We start from the raw sequence: 23,747 nt of genomic DNA on the forward strand, positions 1-23,747 counted from the left end.
AGCCCTTGCTGTGCCAGACCAGTCATCAGGCTTTCTGAAGCTTCTTGCAAAGCAGCCAGCCACTAAGTCTCTTCAAGGACTACATATTCATGCAAAAGAAGGATGAGGTCCCGTAGATCAACCACATGGCCCTTAGTGATGGCACAGTATGATGACATGTTTGCAGCAGAGCATCTTGGCTGTTTGCTGCTGCACATGCTGGACTCACAGGCCTGTGAGCTTCCAGGGATTTGTAGGAATGCTGAGATTTCAGTCTGGAAGTGGGTTCTATGGAGTCAGACCCAGATCCTCACACTTGCTTAGCAAGTGCTTTGCTGGCAGAATGCCCCCCCCCAGCCCTGATAAAGTATTTTTATTAATATTGAGATATTATCACTGTGTTCTCAACCTATGCTCCAGAACAAAACAGGTCCACTTGGCTTCCTGACCCTCGTTTCCATGGAAACTATTTGGTCAATGGAATTTGCGGCATTAGAAGGTAAACAATGCCTTTTCACTGGCTGGTAGATCCTAGAGGGGCATTCCCTAATGGCCATCATTTTCAAGAAAGAGACTTTAATGCATTAATTCACCCACAGGTGAGATGGGCCTTCACCACAGTTGCACCCATTCTCCACTGGCCCTCCTCCTCTGACATTCCTCCACACAGTTCCCACAGTTGGCAGCTATACCACGACCATTGGGCTGGGCTGTTTGAGCCACACCTACCAAGACACACACAAAGTCAACAGTAAACAGAACACATAAAAATGAAAAGAGCCTGCAAGATAAAAGATTTGGCTTCAAAGCCTTTTGGCTGTTGCAGCAGATACCAGGGGCCACACCCTTGGATCCTATCCAAATCATCTGCTCTCATCAATAAAGGGCTTTGATGGAAATATTAACGAGCACAGCTATTCTTAATAGATGCTGACCTACTATTGATGGTACACAAGCAACTTAATCCCAGCTTGGAGCAGGATCACATGCCTCCCTAGCAAATATATATTTGTTATGATAAAAGAAGGTTGTTTGTGGGGCAGTGGTGGCACACAACTTTAATTACAGCACTTGGGAGGCAGAGGCAGGTGGATTTCTGTGAGTTGGAGACCAGCCTGGTCTACAGAGTGAGTTCCAGGACAGCCAGGGCTATACAGAGAGACTCTGTCTTAAAAACAAAACAACAACAACAACAAAAAAGAAAGAAAGAAAGAAAGAAAGAAAGAAAGAAAGAAAGAAAAGAAAAGAAAAGAGGAAAAGAAAAGGAAGAGAAAGTAAGTTTCAGAACAAAATGTTAAGACTAACCCCACTTTGCTTTTAAACGCACCCTTTTAATTCATGTAGATTTAAAGGGGAGAAACACAACCTTAAGGAACCACAACTGTTAATATCATTTAAAAAATGTTTGTGGGTGGGCTGTGGATTTCTGTGTTGATTGCAACTTTTTCAAGTAGTTTTTAAATTAAAATAATAGTGGAACTAGTGTGGTAGCTCATTGATTAAAAGCATTTTTCCCCAATCAAGTAGACCAAAGTTCAGTTCCTAGAAGCAGCCATGAAACAAGCTAGGCATTCCGTCCATACTTGTAACCCTAGCTCTGAGGGGGATGGAGACAATTTACTGTTGATGAAGCTATCCAATTTAGGATGAATTAGCATCCCCTCCACACATATTCCCTTTTAACTTTTATTATTATAATTGTGTGTGTGTGTGTGTGTGTACTCTTGTACATAAATAAGGAGGTCAGAAGAGACTGTTCATCTGGTGCTTGCAGCATAGCTGAAAAACCTGAACCCCAGATTTGAGGAGAGATTCTGCCTCAAAGAAATAGGTGGAGGGTGATAGAGGAGGGCACCGGATGCACACTCTCTTCTGACTTCCTCATTTATGTACAAGAGTACACACACACAATTATAGTAATAACAATAAGGAAAATTAAAAGAGAGTATGTGTGTGTGGGGGGTTGCTAATTCTTCCTAAATCCAATAGCCTCAGCAATAGCAAATGAAGTATGCTAGAGGCCTAGGAGGTATTCTGAGTTCCTAATAAAAGCTCTGGTAAGGAACATGACCCTTGAACCCTGCGCACTAGGGTGACTGGGCAGGGTGCACCTCCCTCTACCCATCTTCCTGGGGCAGAATCTTCCCTGAGTAACATCAACCCAACATGGCTTATCTCAGCATTTTATGATGCTAATCACAATCACAATGGCTTCCTGAAACTCACAACTCCCAGGGTTTTCCCAGGCTAAACAGTGCCCAAAGGTAGTTAGTACAATTTATACCCAGGGATCCTCTCAGGAGCGGGCTCAGCCCGTGAGGTCTGAACAATGTGGAAAATTACAGCCCACAAACCATTGCTGTCTCACCAGCTCACCGTGCTCCATTCTTTGATGGCTGAGTTCCTATGACTTGTAAAGTACTTTTTAAGGGATAGAAAGGGACCATGATGTCAAGGAAGCTGCTGTACCCCCAGGAGCTCGTAAGCTACTAATATGCTCAAATAAGGCTACATGAAACAATGGTAGGCATAGACAATGTATGGTACTGAGAGGCAGGGTAGCTTGGAGGTTAAAGCATGGGGTCTGCATTTCTTGGGTCATAATACGGGTTTTGACACTAGCTATGAAACTTGAGAAAGAGGCTTCATCCTCAGTGTTTCCGTTACCTTAGTTATAAAACAACTTTCTCTTTCGAGTGTGAAGGCTAATTTAGCTGACATGTTAAGAGCTTTGAGCAGTCTCTGGCACATGTTAAGAATTCTGTAAGTTTCTTATTATTTGGTTAAAGGAAACAGAACCTTAATCTTAACCAGAAGTAGGACTCTATGAGAAAGGTACCATCTAGACGTGATGGCATGTGAGCTGGGTATAAAAGGATAGTGCTGTCCTTTTGAGGTCTGTGGGTCTCAGAAATTCATCATTATCCATCACTGAACAACAGACATCTCTCAGACAAGATAGCTCAGGTACAGCTCAATGTTGACATGTCCAGAGATTGACATGTGACATACAACCTAAGCTATTTGGTCAGCAGGTGAGATAAACATAAACAGAGAGTTAAGGGCAGAACTCTTCCAGTTGACAGGGAACAGATAAAGAGAATAACACTAAAACATGAGTTCAACAATTCTGAATAATGGAGTTTCTCCTAATACTCTCTCCACTACAAAATGATGGAAGGGAAAGGCACAGGTCGAGATCAGACAAGCGTTTTACCAGGATGGCTTTTATAGCCTTTCCAGAGCCTAGCAGGGTATCAGTGTGGTTGGGTTGGGTTTATTTGAGAGAGTGAACTCAAACAAAGGAGACCATACCTGAAACTCCTTAGGGATTCTCCGACTGTCTTCAAAGTCACCCTCCTGGGAGGGAAAGCAAGGGAGAAACAGCTAGCATTCAGGTCTCCTTCACACACACAAAAAGTACAATCAAGCCTCTGTTTATAGCTCAGGACACAGAGGAACTCTGGGGCTCTCTGTGACCCCTTTTGTGGAGGCAGACGTCTTAATCTAAAGACACTCTGGGGTTTCATCCATCTTTCTGTTCTCAGCTTCTGAAACTGGGGTTCACCCAAGGGGGAAGGGAAATCTATCTCGGGGGATGGAAAAGATGACCGAGGGTGGTAACAGGAGTTTGCTAATCAGTTTGCAAAGTGGATTTCCCTAAGGAAATAAACCAAATGCATTTATGTTTCCCTCAGGTTGGGTCCACTCCTACTGTGGCATCCTGCCAAGCTGCCCTTCAAAACACCAGGTGTGGCCTCTGTGGGTGTGGCTGGAGGAGGGGTGTGGCCTCCCCTCCCTGCTCAACACAAACGTATCCAACCTCTGGAACCTACATGCCAGGCCAAGTGAGAATGGAGCACACACCATCTAGATAAGGATTGTTGTGACCCTGAACTTGTAGCTTCATTATCTATATTAAGGTGTGGGGGGGTGGTCAATGTTTTTATATAAAGGGCTAGATGAGAACTATTCAGACTTTGTAGGCCATGGTGAAATCCACTCTTATCTCAGAGATATTCAAAACAGAGCAGGCCAGGTCTGTCTGAGCATCAGCATCTAGCCTCCACTCTCACCATGGGAAGGGACCTTTCTTTCTCATGTTAGGGCTGTAGCCTCATAAAATCTACCAATAGGAAGGCAGGGGCCTCCCTTGCTCTCTCAACTTTCTCTGGATCACTTCCATACTAGCCACAGAATGTGCCCAAATGCTATGATCTGAGAATAAAGTCTCTGAGTCCACAAATGTACACAAAGATCCTGCTATATCTAGAAGTGCTTGGATCCCTGCCCAGCCCATCACCTTGATGGCTGTCTGCAAGGCCCAAGGGATCTTGCTGGCTGCCCTAGAGTAGCTGCCCTTCCAAGAAATCCCCAATGCTTAGAGAAACACTCTCATTCTCAACTGTACTCACAATCACATGGGGTACTCCCCAATAAACACGGTACCAGTTAGTTCATGGTTTCAGCCTATGTCCCATATGGTTCAAAACCTGAGTTGGCTTTATGCTGCCTGGTAACTCTATGTAGAACCAAGGTTGAGAATCACTGACTTAACCCAATAAATGAAATTCCAACTGTGGCAGAGGAAGAGGCAAGGTGAGTACTTGGAGACCAGAATCGTCCAACTTGTCACCTGGGCCATCCCACCCACTTGTCACCTGCTTCCTTCCTAGGTAGGTCAGAAGCATCAGGCTGGAGGGCTGGATCCCAGACTTTTCCTCTTAAGTTCTCATTTCCTGAATGGTTGTGAAGTGAAGTTTCTTTGGGACCCTGACTGCTATTATACCTTGTACAGCTCTCCTTGGATTTACCAGAACATTGATCTGTTTGTCCTTGTATCCCTATTATGAACACATATTGCTGACACTGCTGAGATTATGAGCACACACAGCCACCATGCCTGGCTGGTAGGCATGCAATATACATATATATACACATGCACATACACACACACACACACACACACACACACACACACATATATATATATATATATATATATATATATATATATATATATATTGTAGGACTTGAACTCAGGGCTCTGGGTTTGTGTGGGGTGCACTGAATCAACAGAGCAGACCTCCAAGGTCTCGAAAGCTTCTCAAGTGGTCACTCATAGCTTCACACAACAGTGGGTTGGACAAGCTGAGAAACTGAGGGTTCAAGACAAGGCAGATTCTCCTTAGGGGAGAAGTATGAAGCAACAAGAGTGGGGGAGGGGGGAACAAGGAGCTCAGGAAGCCCCAGAGAGGGGGGTATTTGAAATACCTGGGAAAGGTAGAGAGATAGACAAGACATAAAAGAGTCAGGCTGGGGAGCCGAATATTAAACATGGAGTCTGGCTTTGCACAGGTTCCTGGAGCAGAAGAAGCAGGCGGCTGGATTTTGCACGTTAGAAAAGATCATTCTATGGTTGACATTTAGGAGACACGGCTCAACGGAAGAGGGAAAGAGGCAAGCACCACTGTTATTCACCTATGTGCTGGAAAAGTACTGGGGCCATGTTAAACTGTAAAGCAGGTAACAGATGAAGCGCTTCCCATTGAAGTACCTCAGGTTTAGCTCCAGTGAGCCAGCTCTTGCACTCAATCAGGCAACTGAGGCTCGCTGACTTGGAAGGGTGTGCCCAGCCACCAAGAAGCTTGGTAGGGACACCAAGGTCCAAATCAGCTCTCAGTGTGTATGCACAGCATTAGAGAAACATCAACAGAGACCACATTTAGGCCTCTATAGTGGCTTAGGAACAAGGCTGGACTGGTTCTGTACACTCTGCAGAATATAGGTGGGATGCTCTGTGAATCCAGTGTTCTTCAGTATCCTTCAGAGCCCCAAGTCTGACCACCCTGCACTGAACAAGGCAAGATGGAAGGACAAAAGACAAAAACAAACAAACAAACAAACAAACCAGTTGGTGTTTTCCCGAGCCTCTGTCATCTGTTAGTGGCAGAGGCTTTTCACTTAAGCCCTGATGATGCCACAATTCTAAAACTCTACCACCTAGCCTGTCAGGAACCAGCTCAAGGGGATCCTAAGCAAGAGCCAGGCAATTTTCGGGATGCAATGAAAATCTGTCCCCCTCCCCCAGTGGATGCTCCAACCAGCTTCCTTCCTTCAGGGGCTGAATTCCCCCCAAATCCCCATGTCCCTTCCTCAGATCCTACAGGATGGAAGAGCTATTTGCACACTGTCCTTGAATCCCACAGGGTACAGGAAACAGAGCTATACGGACTGTTTCCTCCACCGAGAAGAGGAAGCTGGAACACCTGTCAGTCTCTTTCACATGCCAGTCAAGGGGAATTCCTTGGTTTGAACCAACAAGGCAGGAACAAGACCCTGGTGAGGACAGCACCAGCCACGGAGTGAGGATGGGCAGGCCTGTGCTGGGTTTTAAGAGAGAAAGCCTCTGCCAAAGGAAGGGCTGGCTAGGAAGCAAGCTTATCCCATGGCCTTGTTTGGATTTGTTTTAGTTTTTTTTTTTTTTAATGCCACCGATGGGTCACAATGCCAGCTACAGGCAGCCAACAGTCTCTCCTTATCAAGAGGACATGGTGCTGGAGAGAATCTGTGACAGGCTTCACATCTCCTTCTGCTCTAGCCCAGGATCTGAGCTCAAAGTACCTGACTACAGGACAGGACAGCATGTGCCTTCCACTCCAAGTTCACAGCCTAGCCACACAACTGACTTCACTTCAAAGGCCTATGCTGGGAGATTCACTTTCAATTACAAATCTCCTTTCAAAATCACCAAGCCATTCATGTTACTTTTTTTTTTTTTTAATTCCACCCCCACATCCCCCAAGGTCACCATTCTGGCTGTACCTATTCTCCAAACACTTTATCTTCCCACGGTTGCCATAGATAAAACTATTTTTAGTGCACAACTGGTTTGGAGGCAGATCCTTTTTTTTTTTTTTTAATTCCCACTGGTTGCTGTGTATGAACGACTCTCAGAGTTTTGTTTATGGGTTAACAGAAACCACCCCCACCATCCTGAACCCCAACAGGCTCCCTCCTCCCCGTTGAGACAGTTTCAGACAAGAGGGAAGTAAGCCCATTTGCAGGTGGCTGTCTCTGAACAAAGGGTGACCTGTGACAGCCTGGTTGGACACTGCCCTTGCAGCTGACTCAGGGCAACTCCTGCCCTGCTTTGATAAGCCCTGCGGATAAAACTGATCTATTTTAATAGCTAGCAGACCTTTTGACTTTGAGACACGGTGCTGTCCTTTACGAAGTTCACACTCAAGAGCCACGCCGTTGAGTCACAAAACAAACTAAAGCATCTCATAGTGTTTTAAGAACACATACGATTCTGTGCTAGACTAGGTCCATAGCTACCCTTGGCTGGAGGAAACCACAGGTTGAGCACACCCAAAGTATTCCAGTTTGAGATCATCTCCTTGCCAGCATCACAGAGGGAGTGAGAGAAGGCCGGATTTCTTGAATTTTTTTCAATTTCAGAAACATTTTTCATGGCTATGTATTTACTGTATATCTTTATTTTCTTGTGCTTCTAAAAGTTTTTTTTTTAAATTATTTTAAAAACTCTTTGTGTTTTGTCCCAAAGCAGGTCTGGCACACATCGTCATACAGTCCATGTCAAGTATCCACTGAGGTAAATGATGGTTCTCCTTTTACCTTGTCGATTGCCTTCATAACTCCTGCCCCTGCTGGGAGACTAAGTAGCAGTTCCCCTGCAGGGAGAGGCTTGCCCTACACACCTCAGAAAGAGTCTTTCTTTTAGGACCACTGAACCCTGGAAATACTCTGCTCACTCCACAAACTCATTTGTGATAATGTCTGCCTCCGAGAGCAGAATGGAACTGAGTGCCCAGCCCTGTAGCACACAGAAATAGATCTATAATATTCAGTGAGTCAATTAGTCAATCAACGCACGCGCACACACACACACACACACTGGAGCCTTTAGAAAGATTTTGTCCACAGAAGTTCTAGAATGTTCCAATCAGTCCTACATAGTCTGAATTCAGAAGCCTGAGTGCTTCAGCGCAGAGTTTCGATGCAGTCTTAGCCAAAAGACAAAGCATTCCCATATGTCCAGACATCACTCAAGAGAGAAATCTCAAAGATGCTACTGAGTCTCCTGGCTACACCTAATTCACCCACAGGATCCCAGCATCAACCTAAATCAGAGTCTCCCTGTGGGTAGGGGCTGCTGCACACAGCTCAGGGCTAACTTTGTAATGATTTTATTCTTTGTCAACCTAAATTTTGTTCTGATTAAACAAAGCCTTCCATGGGAAAGAGTCAAATGCCCATCTTGCAATAGGGTAAGCCCATGGTTGGAAACTCACTAACCAAATGGGAAGCCACTTTATCAAGTTAATGACCAAGCAACCAGAGTTCTATGAGCCTTAGGTGTCTAACATATACACACAAACATAAATACACACACACACACCACCACCACCACCACCACTTGGCCCTCACCCAAAAGCAACACATGCCTTTCGTCTATAAATGGAGAAAAGATAGCTTAGAATACAAACACTAAAGGTCAAATCAAACTGACCGGACTTCGGAAGGGGCTTTTGGAAGGGGATTTAACCTGTTAGAATGAACGGTGGGGACACGCGATTAGAGAAGAGGTAGGTATTTAATAACGTGATACCAGAAGAATCAGAAAGCTATAAGCTAAGCTCCTAGCAGACTTCTCTGAGGCCCTGATCTTCGAAGGGGCATAGAATGTCAACCTGACAAGTCTGGCCATTCTTTCAGGAGCATCTGGGAGGTAAGAACAGATTCAGCAAAGACTGTGGCTAAACAGATTTCTTTAGGGAAACCTCCCTGGAGGTGATGGTCAGGGCTTAAAAAAGTAAACTAGAGTCCCACACAGTTAGACTCCGGGGTGGTCAGCTGCTCAGCTCTGGTCTGCAAACAGGCAACCACCTTGGCAAAGCTGGCTCCTGGATCAGAGGCTGTCTGTCACTGGTGGATGGACATACGGATGATGCTCCCAAACAAGAGATTCAGGAAAGTTTGCGTTTCAAGTATATTCAGGGCAGCGACCTCAGAAACTCTCCCTTGCCTTTTTTAAACTGATGCCACATTTAAGCTTGGCTTGACAGTGGAGACGCGAAGGAGAAGTTCTAGGTATCCCAGAAAGTCCCCTAAGCCCTCTCTTCCAACCTCGGGAGCATCCAGAGCGAGGTGCAGTGTGGAGTCCCGGACTAGCCAGGAAACTTGAGGCAAGATTGAGGTATCGGCAGCCAGAAGCATCCTTCTCCCCACATCCCTACAGATGGGGCGACAGGGATGGGTGCAAGAGATCCCCCAGCAGCTCCTTCTCCAGCTAGCTACTTACCCTTCTACTGGGCGTTCCAGGCGACTTGGCACCACCACCTGAGAACAGGGTGACAGTGGACGTGGAGCGCAGCATCTCGCAGCGGCTGTGGAGCGAGGGCTGGGTGCCCGCGCGGCTCCGGGGCAGGATAAGCGTGCGGGGCGCACCCTACGCGGGGGAGGCTCACACACTAGAAGCTACGGCTTCCGCAGGGCTGGAGCCCAGGAGGCGGGGCCTGGGAGGGGCCTGAGAGGGGCGGGGCTAGGATTCTGCCAGACTAGTCAAGCAGCATTCTCTCCCCAAAGTTGAGCGTCATCCTCTCTGTATCTCCCTGTCCAGTCTTCCTGCACACACTGTGGGTCTGGGCTGTATATCGCCTGTCCTTTTGGCCTCACGACCCCAGAGCTTTCCGTCAAACCCCAAGGACTACTGGGACCCTTGGTCTTTGTCATTTTTTTTTCACGGTAACTACTGAGTGCCTATTATTTGTGCCTCCTAGTGAACGACCGACTCCTGTCCTCACAGATTTGCACCCTGATGGTGACCCTGAGAGAAGACAGTTGTCATTTCTGTGGTAGAAAACAGGTATGTGTGCTGGGAGTGTGCAACTGTCCAAAGGTCCTCAGGAGCCAGAAAGAGGCTCCCAGAGGAAGTGACTAAGCTGAAGACCAGAATTGCAAGGCTGTCCACATTCATTCAGTGATTGCTGTGTGTCCACCTGGCAGGACTGACCACCCTTTGCGTCAATCAATCTTCACAACCACGCTTTGGGGGTAGGTGTCATTATCCTGCACCCCATTTTGCAGGTGAGGACACTGATTCATCAAGGGTTGAGTAAGGCAGGAGGAGCCCCATCAGGTGCTAAGTGGCCAAGCTAAGAGGTGACCTACCCTGTCAGCCCCTAGGGCCTTTCTGGAACACTCTGCTGCCCCCTGGCAGAGATAAGCAAGGCAAGGGCAGGTCTGGGACCCTTCCTTCTAAGGCACCCTGTCACAGTGCCAGGAGCTGATGGTGGAGAGAAGCTAAGGAGAGCTGGGGCCTAGTCACTAAGAACCTGGTGTGTGAGTGCTTTGGCCTTTAACATCAGGACAAAGTGCTTGGGGGGAAAGAGAGGGAGGACACAGTATCTCCATTCACCCTTCAAAACCCAGGCAAAACCCAGCCTTCTCACCAACCTCCTAACCAGAATCCCGACGGTACCTACCCCTGAACCTAGAAGCTTTGTTTCCCTAACTTCTGTGCACTCTCCTCTCTCTCTCTCTCTCTCTCTCTCTCTCTCTCTCTCTCTCTCTCTCTCTCCCTCTCTCTCTGTGTGTGTGTGTGTGTGTGTGTGTGTATGTGTGTATGTGTGTGTATGTGTGTGTACCCATGCACACGAGTGATCCCAAGGTTGCACCACCAGGGAAGACATCAAAGAATGTTACCAATCAGAATTCCTCATGATCCCACAAAACTTGCCCCTTTGGTGACAACAGTCATGTTTTCTGCAAGTCTGCATGAAAGTCACAGGGCGTCTTCTCTGCCAGCCCTTCCTGATGCTTCTACCAACCTCACCACCACTGTGTGTGTGTGTTTTAAGATTTACTTTTTATTTTTAATTTTGAGTTTGTCCAGGTGAGTACAGGTATCCTCAGAGGCCAAAGGTGTCCAATCCCTTGAAGCTGAAGTTAGCTCAGTTGTGAGCCACCCACCTTGGGTGCTGGGAGCTGAACTCTAGTTCTCAGCAAGAGCAGTAAGGTTTCTTAATGTTGAGCCATCTTCCAGTCCTCTGCCCCTGTCCTCTTCGATCTGTATGCACTTTCTCCTCAGGCTACACAACCCCACCAGGTAGATTCTGTTAACATCTTTGATTTGCAAAGGATAAAACTAACGCCAGAGTTAACGGGTCAATAGCCATTCATATCGATTCCACTCTATTCCCATCTATAGCTTCTTCAAAACAAGGAATCCATGAGAGATTTCCCTCTGTCCTCCTCCACACAACCTCTGCTTCTAGTCCTGACATCTGTAAGCCTAAACTCTAAGTCTATCCTCCAATAAATACTGATCAAAGGGCAGTGGCCAGGGCTGGAGGGTTGGCTCAGTGGCTAAGAGTACTTGTAGGACTTGGTCCCCAGCACCTACCTGGTGGCTAACAATAGTTGGTCGGCAACTTCAGTTTCAGGTGATCTGAAACACTCTTTTGGCCTTCATGGGCACCAGGTCTGCTGTGCTACACATACCTACATGCAGATAATACATCCATACACATAAAAAAAAAATAAACCAATCTTCTAAAGGTAGTCGTTGGAAGCCACCAGGAGTTAGAGATAGATGTTTGCATGGTTACCTCAGTGGAAAGAAACTAATGGTTAATGATGGTTTGCTATTTTGCCCCAAGGAGATAGGCAGACACAGTCAAAACACCCTGGCATCAGTAATGTTTATTTATAGCGGGGCAATCATCCAAGAGACCATCAAAGATTGATAGGCTCAGCACAGGAAGAAAGGGGATTTGCATATCTGATAGGCTCCTGGTGGAGATAAAGGGGATTTGCATATCTACGGTTTGTGTGTTGTGTTGGTTAGTTGTTTGTTTGTCAACTCGGCATAAGCTAGAGTCATCTGGTAAAAGGGAACCAACCACAACTGAAAAAAAAAAATGTTTCAATCATATTGGTCTGTATGCAAGTTTATAGAGCATTTTGTTTTTGTGATATGAGAGAGCCAAGCTCACTGTGGGTGGAGCACATCTGGGAAGGTGGTCCTGAGTTATATAAGAAAGCAGACTGAGCAGGCCATACAAAACAAGCCAATAAATAATATTCCTCCATGGTGTCTGCTTCAGTTCCTGCCTCCAGTGTCCTACCCTAATTTCCTTCAATGAAGGTCTCTAAGCCGCAGCCCAAATAAACTCTTCCCTCCCCATGTTACTTTTGGTTATGGCATTTTATCACGAGTGACAGAAACCCTAAGTCATCCATCCACCTGAGGCTTTTTTTCACCTTAATATAATGATTTTGGTTATTAGCAAAGCAGCAAACTCCTCACCAACTTATAACTCTGGTTAAGAACGGGATCCTGTTTCCGCCCCACATCTAAAATACATCATTGGAATGTGCTAAGTGCTCAGCAATTTTGAATGGGTGGAAAAACATTTCAGAGCAACATTGCAGTTTATTCATGACCAATCCAAACAAATATGATTCTTGCCAGCCCAACTTATAAGGCAGCCCAGGGTCTCCCAGCAAGTCGTCAGTGTAAGTAGCCAAAGCCCCAGGATTGTCCCAGCCAACATTGGTGTCACAAGGTGTTGTAGGTGATGATCAGGCGGGTGCCAGCCTTGACCCAGCTGAGAAAGATGAGACCACAGGGATACAATTGGGATACAAGCGCAAGAAGATGGCTACATCCCCAGAAAGGGGAAAGAGTCACAGGAAGGGAAATGGGGAGGGAAGCTAGACTTGAAGCAATGGAAAGCAGGGTGAGGGATGGAGAGGTGATTTTTAAAAAGGAGCCAGTTTTCTGTAAATAGTTCCAGAGGAAGATGCACAAATGAAGATTTTTTTTTTACATTTTATTTTTTTAATTGGGTATTTATTCCATTTACATTCCCAATGCTATCCCAAAAGTCCCCCACACGCTCCCCCACCCACTCCCCTACCCACCCACTCCCACGTCTTGGCCCTGGCGTTCCCCTGTACTGAGGCATATAAAGTTTGCACGACCAATGGGCCTCTCTTTCCACTGATGGCCCACTAGGCCATCTTCTGATTCATATGCAGCTAGAGACACGAGCTCCGGGAGTATTGGTTAGTTCATATTGTTGTTCCACCTATAGGATTGCAGATCCCTTCAGCTCCTTGGGTACTTTCTTTAGCTCCTCCATTGGGAGCCCTGTGATACATCCAATAGCTGACTGTGAGCATCCACTTCTGTGTTTGCCAGGCCCCGGCATAGTCTCACAGGAGACAGCCATATCTGGGTCCTTTCAGCAAAATCTTGCTAGTGTATGCAATGGTGTCAGCATTTGGAAGCTGACTATGGGATGGATCCCTGGATATGGCAGGAAGACTTTTATTTTTTTAAAATAAGAAACTGGGGCTAGAGAGACAGCCCAGCAGTTAAGAGCATAGAATTCTCTTTCAGAGGACTCAAGGCTAAGCACCCAAATGAAATAGCTTACAACCACCTGTAACTCCAGCTGTAGGAGATCTTCACTCCACAGGTACCTGGTATTACACACACACACACACACACACTATATATATATATATATATATATATATATATATATATATATGAAATAATCTTAAAGAGGACTCAACGACTGAGAACACCAAGGTTTGCAGAAGGCTAGGGAAGAGGATAGAAGTGATGGGGGTGGGCAGGGCTCTGGTGCAGAAGGCCATCAAGCCTTCTCCCAGCATGTCCTCCCTGGGTCCTCCCTGGGCCCTCCCTAGGCCCCCCTGGGCTCTCCCTACACATTGATGGTGGATGGATGTCATTGTCTGTACTGGAGGGACCAGGAGTCTGACAACCCTTGTCTTCGCTGCCGTTATCATCCACCCATGGTAATAGTAATGCATCTTTAAGTTCTGTTGTAACAGCCTCTGCTGAAGCACAGGTGTGCAGAAAATTCTAGATGCCTGTATGAACGTCCTTCCTTTTCTCAGAATCAGTTTTTAATCAAACCTTGTTCTCTCCTACCCTCTAAGCCTCTGCTTCCTGTTGTCTTCGTTGCTTTCTGATGAAATCTACCTAAACTTAGGGCATCCTTAGCTAAGGGCCTCAGGGTAGATCCATTTCCTCAGCAAAGTCCTGAGAAGCAAAGATTGTTTTTTATTTCTGGGGAGAAATGATCAAGAATCGAACCACTCACCAGACACCAGAGCACAAAATGGGTGAGTCCAGGGCACACTAGGACTTCTGTTAGTGTGCCCTCCTCGCTTTGAGTCCCTGAAGAAATCCCTTTCTTCTGCTTACATTGAACTGTGACGATATCCCAGAGTCCTGGCATATTCTCTTCTGAATGCCACAGAAACCAAATGTTTCACAATGGGAAAAAGGACACATTTTCAGCCCTGGGCAAGGGTGTTGAATTACAGAGCCCCTTTGCATAAGTAGAATAAGTCTAACAGCCATATTGACAGGCCTCTGAGAGGCAGGGAGCAGGGCGCAGTGATAAGGCAGACTAAGAGGAACCCAATCCTCAGACAACTGGCTCCCTCAGATCCGCAGCGTTTATTAGCCTGTCTAGCCATGGGCTGGGTCTGCTGCTGACCCACTCTAGGGATACAAACCCATTGAAACAGGTCCGCGACCTCAGAGCTAGCCCAGCGAACAAACGGCACATTCATGGCACTGATCTGTACTGTCAGGGCTTGAGTGAGCAAGCTTCCCCACAGGCTGCTATGTCTGTCTCTTGGTCCCTAGGTAGTGGCTGTTTTTCTGAGACTCTGGAACCTTCAGGAAGTGAGGTCTGGCTGGAGGAAGTGGGTTACTACAGGCAGGCTTTTGAGCAGTAGAGTCTGGCCAAAGTCCTGGTCCCATTCTTTTGCTTCCTGTTTGGCCAAGATGTGAATAACTGCGGTGCCACGTGCTCTTTCCATCATGGACTAAGCAACCCCTGCCACCAGGCTTCTCTACCTTGATGGACAGAAATCCCTTGAAATGGTGACCTTAAGTTGCTTCAGTCACAGGAATGAGAAGTTACCAATGCAAATAGTGTTTATTGGACACTGGGGATACAGAGACAGGGAGAGCAGCCCCCACTTGCTAGGATTTGGTTATAAAATTGAGGAGAGAACAACGTGGGTAATTAAATGATGGATAGGGCTCATGCAGGCACAAAGAGAAAAGCTTTGGGGCACATAACAATAAGGAAGGTGCTAATGTGTCCCCGGATCTGCAGATGAGGAAGTGGAATGACAGGTAGTTGGAGTGCCCTGCCCGTGGCACCAATACTAGGAAGTGGCTGGAGTAAGCTTCAACTGAAGCAAGATGACTCCAGAGTCTGAGACATCGGCAACTTGCCTTGTGCTCTGGGATAGAGCCAGATTAGAGGCCTGCACAGGTCCATAGAGGTAGGGGAAAGATGCCCTGGAAAGATGGCCCATGAGCTAGCTGGCCCTAAAGACTGTGGAGGAAGAGAAAAGAGGTCCTCGGAGGAGGAGAGGCTGGAGCAAGAAGCAGGCTCAGTAGGGCTGGGATGCATGGATGTAGGAGCAGAGAAAGCTCCCGAGAGAGCCAAGTCCTGAGTGAGGGTGTGCTTGTAACATAGGCACACTCTTGTCAAGGACCCCAGAGCCTCAGACTTGGAGGGATGGCAAAGCCTTCCTTGGGGGACAGTGTGAGTGTTGACAGTGTGTGCAGAGAATGTCTGCCATAGCTTTCTCCTCTCTGGATGTTTCCAGACTGTTCCCTTATAGAACCCTACCAAGATTAGCTAAACCTGGCTCTTTGATCCAGCTGTATACCATAAACCCTGTCTGTATTGTTTATCTGTATGCAATAACCCTACCTCTCCATTCAACTCTATAAAAGAAATGTGTGGCCTTTCCGGGGCGCTGTGGCTTCTCCCACAAAGGGCCTACCCCATCCGATCCTAGCTCCCTGTGACTGTGTGTGTCATTTCTTCCATCTCTTACTGCCCCTACTCAGGTCAAGTCTCCGAGACTGTGCATGAGTATGGCATGTGGTAGTCAATTTAACTCGAACTTCAAGGGCAGAGGGACTGCCTAGAGAGAGGAATTAGAATATAAACGGCCTCAGATCCAAGTGAGAGTTGTCTCACCTGAGGGAGTCTTGAACTTCTGAGCAGGGCAGTGATAGGATCTCATTTTCGTTAAGATGTTAGCAATCAAGATGCTAGTGGGTGGAAGGCAAAGGCTGAGGAGGCAGTCCGTGGTGCAAAGAAGCTTTGAGCTGGGAGGCTGGTGTAGTCAAAACTTAAAAAGTCACAGAATTTAGCAGCCAAAAGCTGGAATTTTTGTAAATTGTAGGTCACCCTAGTGAATCGCAATCAATGATTATATATGTCACGTGGGTGCAGGGGGAAGAAGCCAGTTGAGAAGATGAAATAAAAGAGGGCTGGGGTAGCCCAGTTGGTGAAATTCTTGCCTAGCATGCACGAAGCTCCAGATTGGATTCATAGCAGGGAAAGAAAACCGTAGATTCTAGAAGAAGGCGTCGGTCAGATTTTCTTCAGTAGTTACCACTCTAGGCTTGTGGTAGAAACCCATTAGATGCTGTCTTAGTCAGGGTTAGTCTCTCTATCTGCATCTCCAGCTCCTGCTTTTCCTGTTCCAGATGGCTCCACTCACCCTCCAGCTCCTCCACCGTCAACCTCTTTGCAGAATGGGAAGCTGGCTTCGGATGAGCTTGTCTGGGCCCTCAGAATCTTCAACTCCATCTCCAGCATGTCAGCTCTCTGCTTCTGAACTCCAAGCTCCTCCAGGACCTGAGACAGCTGAGCCTCCATCTCCAAGCTGTGGGCATGCACCTTCTGAACCAGGTCCTCTGCTTCCCACAGGCGCTGTGTCAGCTGGGTTGAGTACTCAGTTTGGGTCAGCTCACTGTCATAGGATCCCAGGATGGCACGCATGCCGTCAGCAATGCTCCTTGGTCAGCAATGCTTTGTGCTTCTGGAGCCTTCGGGCAAGCACCTCATGTGTCTCCCTCTTCTTCCTCTCCTCCAGCAGCTGTGCATTGATCTGCCAGACCTCACCCTGGAGCTGCTGCTGGGCCTTCTCCAGACCCCGGGCACTGATGGTGATACTGTTATTCTTCCCCTTCAGGGCGAGCTCTTGCTGCTGCAGCTCAACCATGAACCTAGAAAGGTCCTCTGGAGTCCTGAGACTCAAGCCCATGGTCTGGTCCAGTTTCTCCCAGTTCTGTAGCTTTGCAAGCAGCTTCTCCTCCAACTCTAGCCTCTAGCATCTTTTCCTGGTGGCCCAGCCTCCTTTGCAGACCTTCCAGGTCCTCTGTGAGCAGCCCATTGGTCTCCTTCATCGCCTTAGATGAGTTTTCTCTTTCACGCAGTCTCTTCAGCTCATGCTCCATTCTAGGCAGCCGCATCAGCTCAGACTTCCTGCTCTTGACTACAGCTGCACCCTGCTCTTGCAGACACAGCTTCTGCTCCAGGTCCTTAATCTTCTGCTCATGGTCAGTTGACTGGCCTCTTGACTGGCCTGCAGCTCCTGGATCTTCTGATTCGCCTCCTGCCATTTCTGCTGCTGCAGCTTCTGCTGCTCCTTCAGCTCCTGCTTCTCAGACTCCGGGCAGTTGACCTGTACCTTCTAGTCCATCGCACTCAACTGCAGCTCCAAGACACTCCCCTTCAATGAACTAGTCACCTTCCTGGCTGCAGCCAGGCCATCATCCTGTTCCCACACTTGCTGAGTGGCAGCATCCAGGCTCTGCTTGTACAGCCTGTGGTGGTCCAGCTGCTCCTGCATCTTCTGCTGTGGCCTCCTGGAGTTGTTGAATGCGTGCCAGGAGCTCCTGGTTTCGATCCACCTTGCACTCATAGTTCCTGGCATTGGTGCTGGCTGCTCTCTCCAGCTCCACTCAAGCCCCCTTGTGGCTAAGCTCCATCTGGTATGGTACTCAAATTGGTACCAGCATAGTGGGGTATTCCTGTGACAACCTGGCCATGTTTGGGGGAGGACTGTGGGAGGACTTTGGAACTTTGGGCTTGAAGATCCATTCGGTGTTAAGAGCTCTGCGGGATGTTGTATAGGAGCTTGGAAGATAATGTTGAGAACAGTGCAGAAGATGGAGGCATGGCTTGAGAAATTTCAGAGGAAAGATTAAAGATTCTTATCAGGCCAGTTGCTATTTTGATTGTGAAGATTCTGTGGTTTTGGTTAACTGAGGCTGAAGAATCAGCTGTGATTAACAAGATACCAAAACCACTAAATCGAACCTTTGTGTCACTGGGACTATTATTGATGCTGGTTAGCTAGAGCTAAGAAATTAGTGATGATTAAGAAGAGACCAGCATCACTGAGGTAAAATCTTCTGGGAAGTGGGTTTTTGTTTGGTTGGTTTTTTTTGTTGGAGAGCACAAAGAGGCTGTGTCCCAGAGATAGCCAAGGTTGTATGTACCTCGTGCCGCAGCAGGACTTGGTAATGTGTAAGAGTCACCTTAGGTGGTACTGGTTTTGAAGGCATGAGGGGGTCATGGAGAGAAGCTGAGGCTCAGCACTGTGAGATGCCATGGAAGGTCATTGGTGAAGGTGCAGTCTCAGTTGCAATCGATGCCCCAGAACTGAAGAGGTCCAGCTGTACACCATTGAGGGTTAGCAAGACACTTTTAAGGCCGGGTGTGATGGAAAACACCTGGAATGTCAGCACTTTGGAGATAGAGGCAGGTGGATCATGGGTTTAAGGTCATCCATCCTCCACTATACAGCAAGTTAGAGGTCTGTCTCAACCAAACCAAACCAAGGTTCCCAGCTGCTTCAGAGCAGCCCATCCACCCCTCTGTGGCCCAGGAAGTCTGATGAACTAGAAAAGCAAGAGTCCCTGATGTTGACACAGCCATGCCTGCTGCCTGGCATTCGGGTTGGGATACTATATTTCAACATTACATGGAACCCCAGGGTGAGTTCGGAAGAACATGGGCCATGTGACAGCAATGGAATGAGTCAATAAACTGGGAAAGAAGAAAAGTTAAGCACCCTCCACAGTCAGGCAGAGATGGGAGGAGATGGGCTGGGGAGGTGGGGCAGTGGGCAGAGTTAGCTTGGATATGTAGGTCGTTCTTTCTCCAGGATGGAACTGGGACTTTGCCAGTAGTCCTCAAGTTGACTGCAGAGCAAAGCCACCTGAGGTCTTGCTAATAGAATTTTTCTGCACATTAGCCTACAGACATCATAACTCAGCGTGTCAGCATACAGAAATTGATACCCAAAAAGCTCACCCTGGGTTTTTGCTTTTTTGTTGTTGTTGTTGATGGTGGTTTTTGTTTTGTTTTGGTATTCTCCATCCTTTATAGTATGGCCATGATCTAGACTATGAAGACATTGTGTCAAAGACTAGCAAGGGCTCAGCCTCAGATGGACAATGAGACAGACCAGATGCAGTCAGTCACTCCTTTCAAATTCTACACACCCACGGCCCCGGGTCTCAGGTTAGAGCAACATATGCGTCTTTATGAACTTATTCATACTGGGTTTTTTTTTCCATCTCCAACAGATTTATTTTTAATGGAATTACCTGAATGAGAAAAAAAATGGGATACAGAAGTATGGACTAGAAAATAAATACAAATGTAAGCTGTTTTACTAATTTTATGATCACAAACTTGTACAGAGAGCAATGCCCTGTACAGAACACACCAGATTCAAACGGGGCGTTCCCTTAGCAAGGCTGAAGACTTAGTCTCTGGCATTTGGAACTTAGGATGCTGTCCTTGCTTTTGGGTGGATCACTGAGTGTTTGGCACAGATCATGCTTTTAACCGGATTTGAAGAATGGCCACCTGACCCAGGTAGAAGTAGATGAAGTATTTGGTTTCGTGTGTCACGTGACTGCCGAAGTTCTGCCCCTCAATGCAGTGCCGGGGCGGTTGTACTTCTTGTCAAACTCCTACTTGATACGGGCCGCAAAATCCTTTTCGATGTTGTACTTCTGTATCTGAGTAGCTCACTCCACTGGGTCCTGGTGCATCTCTTCCAACATGTCTGCATTTTTGATCACTGCCTTCCGGTCGCACATGACTGGCTGCTCCAAGCTTCTAGGTAAGGTGCTGACGCTGCCCAAGCAGCGCGGACGACAGTAGGTCGCTACTGAAGTCTAAGCCTCAGTCAGGGTTGTTTTTGTTTTTGTTTTTTTGTTTTTTCTTTGGTTTTTCAAGATAGGGTTTCTCTGTGTAGCCCTGGCTGTCCTGGCACTCACTTTGTAGACCAGGCTGGCCTCGAACTCAGAAATCAGCCTGCCTCTGCCTCCAGAGTGCTGGGATTAAAGGCATGCGCCACCATGTCCGGCTCAGTCAGGGTTTTTTAAGCCTTTGTTTATTTGGTATACAGGTCAGAGGATAACCACAGGACTTGGTTTTCTCCTGCCACCACGTGGATCCCAAGGATCAAACTCAGTTCATCAGTCTTGGTGACCAAGTGCCTTTCCTGGTGTGCCACGTCCCTGGTCCTAATTTATTCATGTATTCACTTGTGTGTTGGGGGTGGGGTGTGATGTGTGCATCATTTGTGCACACACCGTGAAGCCAGTAGTCAACCTTAGGGCATTCTCTACCTTTTGAGACAAGGTCTCTCGCTAAATCTGGAATTCACCAATTTAGCTAGGGATTCCGCACCCCCTCCCCTCGTCTCAGATGCCCGGCTGGCCAGCACTGGGATTACATGTGCACAGCACCATACCTGCTTGTTGTTGGTTTTCTCATGGGTTCAGGCTGGTCTGCTTGGGTGAGAAGCACTTTACTGGCTGACCATCTCCGGAGCCTCTGAGCCCCATTAAACAGGGAGCTTACACTCCTGTAGGCTTTGTTTACATAGTTGCTCACTTTGTTCTTGAGATAAGGTCTTATGCAGCCAAGGGTGGCTTTGAATCCCTGGTCCTCCTTCCACTACCTGCCAAGTGTTGGGATTACAGGGGTGCACCACCATGCCCAGCTGATGCAAGTTTCTATTCCAGCCCCACCACTATTAACTGGAGTCTGGATTGCATCACCACCGTTTTCCAAGTCTTAATCTTCTCACCTGTCAAATGACAGTAGTCCCTCTGGGGGCGGATGGGAGGCTGGACCGATACCATCAAACATAACCATGTGAGTAGAGTGTGCCACAGCCCTTGGCTGCTGGGAAGTCCTTTTGAGGAAACAGAATAGTCAGCTCGTGTCATGGGTAACTGTGAGTGTGGCAGAGAACAAAATGCCTCTTTAGATTTGGAGTGACTTCTTTGAAGCAAAAACGTTGAGTGTTATGGGTGGTGGCAGCCTGTAAGCCCAGCACTTATGAGGCAAAGACAGCTGAATCTGAGTTCAAGGCTATCCTGGTCTATAGAGTAAGTTCTAGGATAACCAGGGCTATACAAAGAAACCCTGTTTCAAAATGCCAATGTTAGGGGACAGTGTTTGGGAAAGAATATAGAGGCTTATATTCCCTGTCCAGTTTGCTGTATTAAAGAGCTTTCTGTGCAGAATTTATCTGTTCTCAGCCTGTGAGAGAGGACCAGATATCTTCAAAACAAAGAGGCAGTCATTTTCCTCTATCATAACAAGACCAACAATACTCCTTCGGGTTATTTACCTACTTTTTAAATATTTTATGAACGTATACAGGCAGGCTTATATGTGTGGGGTGGGCATAAAATTTATTATAGAGCATGAGAGATGAAAAATTGCTTCCTCTAAGTTTTGAGTTCCTCTGCCTTAAATGTGTACCAGGCAAGTCCCACGGGACTTTCTGAGGTGCCAGCTATCACTCCCCGGTGTGGCCTCTGCGAGTGTCATGAGGGTTATTCATGACACAAGCTTTGTGTTGTCAAGGGAATACACCCTAACGTACTGTACCCCAATGTGAGACTGTGCCCACCAGGGGAAGGGATGCCATCTTTATCCACACAAAGCCATGTAGGCTGGGGGTGTTCTGAGTGTTGGGGGCTCTATTTTTGAGCATGATCCTCTCTCAAAAAATGCTGCTGTTGCAAAGCTTTCCTAGGTTGATTGACAGGGGCCCCTGTTCTCCAGTTGCTCAAGCCATGATCTCAGGGGCCAGCCATTCTTGCTCCCTCCACTCAATCTCACGCTTGACATTTCATATCTGTTCTGCCTTCAGAATGTGTGGAGAATCTGAGCACTTTTCCCCAGCAGGTCTTAAGCTACCACCACCTCTCCTCTTGATCCTTCAGCGGCCTCTTGAAAGGTCACCTCTGCGCTTGGCTAACAGTGTTGTGTTCACAGCACAGGTCTCGGCTATGTTTTTTTTATCCATGCTGCTTATCTCTACAATGGCTTCCCAGGTCTTGCGAGGGAGTCCCAAGTCTTGCACATTTGGCTAACATCTCAGAAAGACCATGTCAGAGGAAGTGGGGCCAGACTGGTAGGTATTTGAGGCAGAGGCCCACAACAGTACCTGGTCCAGCACACCCAGAAGTCATTGCTGAATAAGTACATGGTCTTTTGCCATATCCCTGTGGCTACAAGCCTGTCCAAATCAGTCCTTCAGGAAGCTACCACCTCCAGGCAGCAGTGGTGTGGGCTTTGTTACTCTACTGACTTGGAAGGAGTCACGGTCTTCTACCTTCCCTCTTACCTAGCCATTCTGCCTCCACTACAGCAGGTCTGCTCATCTCCTCCTCTTCACAGACAGCTGTTGTCTGGCTTAGGGCTTTCCAGAACAAACAGAAAGCTGGATATGCCCATAACCCCAGAGGCAGAGGCAGAGGCTTCATAAGTTCAAGGCTAGCCTAGTCTACATAATGAGTTCCAGGCCAGTGGGACTACACAGTGAGGCCCTGTCTTGAAAAAAAAAAAAAAAAAAAGTTGAGACCTCCACAGAAGATCCTGAACTACAGGAACAGAAAAGAGAAGGGAAAAATGAAGCCAGAAAAGGCCACCCCAGCAATTGTTCTGGGACTGCCCTAACCTTCTCACACCCCTGTTCCTTCCCATGCCCCCAACAGCTCTCTTCACTGTGAATATAATCCTTTGATGTCAGAGACTAATCCTGCATCAGTGCAGACATCTGTGTGGTCTTGAGACTCATCAGACACAAGGTGTCAATCTCACAAGCCCTACTTATCTGCAACCTTGGGGCTGGGGTGGGAGGAAAAAGGGAGGCTGGATGCTGTTGCTAAATCAGTAACCGTGGGTGCCTGGCTGTATGAGCACCTATTCAGCTGGGATCCTGTCACCAGGCTCTGTCTCAGACAGACTAGGAAGATACTCTGTGCAGTGGGTCCTGAGGTTCACAGGGGTTAGACTTGGAGTGGATCAGTGCCGCTCAGTGGGGCAGGAGGAAGCAGTCTGCCTTGCTGCCTGGGTTTAGAGAAGATGGAGTTCGGCTGAAATGGGAGGGAGCCAGCATGGAAGCAACTTCCTGTGACAGCCTAGTCCATTATGCAGAAATGGGGAGCCTGAGATTAAACAGCTTAAAGCTGCCCGGTGGCTGAGTCTCACCACAGGGAGTCCTAAAGAGAATTGGCTGTGGCACAGGGTGAGCTGCCAAGTGTGTTGGCCACCCTGACGAGGAGCTTCATCCAGAAGGCCCTTACAAGGGACTGAGCTTCTGTACCTCCTTGGTGACAAGTCCTTGGATTCAAGATTTCTTAGAGAAAAGGACCTCATGTTAGGTGAGGCAATTCCCAGCAGTTCCTGGGCAATCCTAATGAGCCACTACCATCCACCACTCCATACAGCTAAGAGTAAAGAGGATATAGCTAGTGCTCTGTGGTATCTGCAACTGAGCCTCCCGCCATGACTATGATGGTATTGGCTGATGAAAGGTCTCTCCCCTCC

General features: G+C 47.5%; 1 protein-coding gene and 2 pseudogenes across 3 annotated transcripts in view; all 3 read right to left on the reverse strand.

Moving 5' to 3' along the window:
* The window catches only part of Myzap (myocardial zonula adherens protein), a 114,664-nt gene extending 105,188 nt beyond the window's left edge, over window positions 1–9,476 (reverse strand). The window contains exons 1-2 of one of the 3 annotated variants that reach the window (XM_029481481.2): window positions 9,308–9,476; window positions 3,295–3,339 (exon numbers count right to left, since the gene is read on the reverse strand). In XM_029481481.2, coding sequence (XP_029337341.1) covers window positions 3,295–3,339; window positions 9,308–9,382 — 120 coding nt within the window. In that variant the 5' untranslated portion in view covers window positions 9,383–9,476. The remainder of the gene's footprint in view (window positions 1–3,294; window positions 3,340–9,307) is intronic. The other 2 variants (XM_085844772.1, XM_021171902.3) reach the window with 2 other exon arrangements.
* A 7,010-nt stretch (window positions 9,477–16,486) lies between these two features.
* On the reverse strand, window positions 16,487–17,863 carry LOC110302365 (mitotic spindle assembly checkpoint protein MAD1 pseudogene; annotated as a pseudogene).
* A 1,856-nt stretch (window positions 17,864–19,719) lies between these two features.
* LOC110302366 (dynein light chain 1, cytoplasmic pseudogene) lies at window positions 19,720–19,990 on the reverse strand (annotated as a pseudogene).
* Window positions 19,991–23,747: the final 3,757 nt, after the last annotated feature.

Source organism: Mus caroli, unplaced genomic scaffold (assembly GCF_978045245.1).
Source record: "Mus caroli unplaced genomic scaffold, Mus_caroli_1 scaffold_11, whole genome shotgun sequence".
NCBI classification, from domain to species: Eukaryota; Metazoa; Chordata; class Mammalia; order Rodentia; family Muridae; genus Mus; species Mus caroli.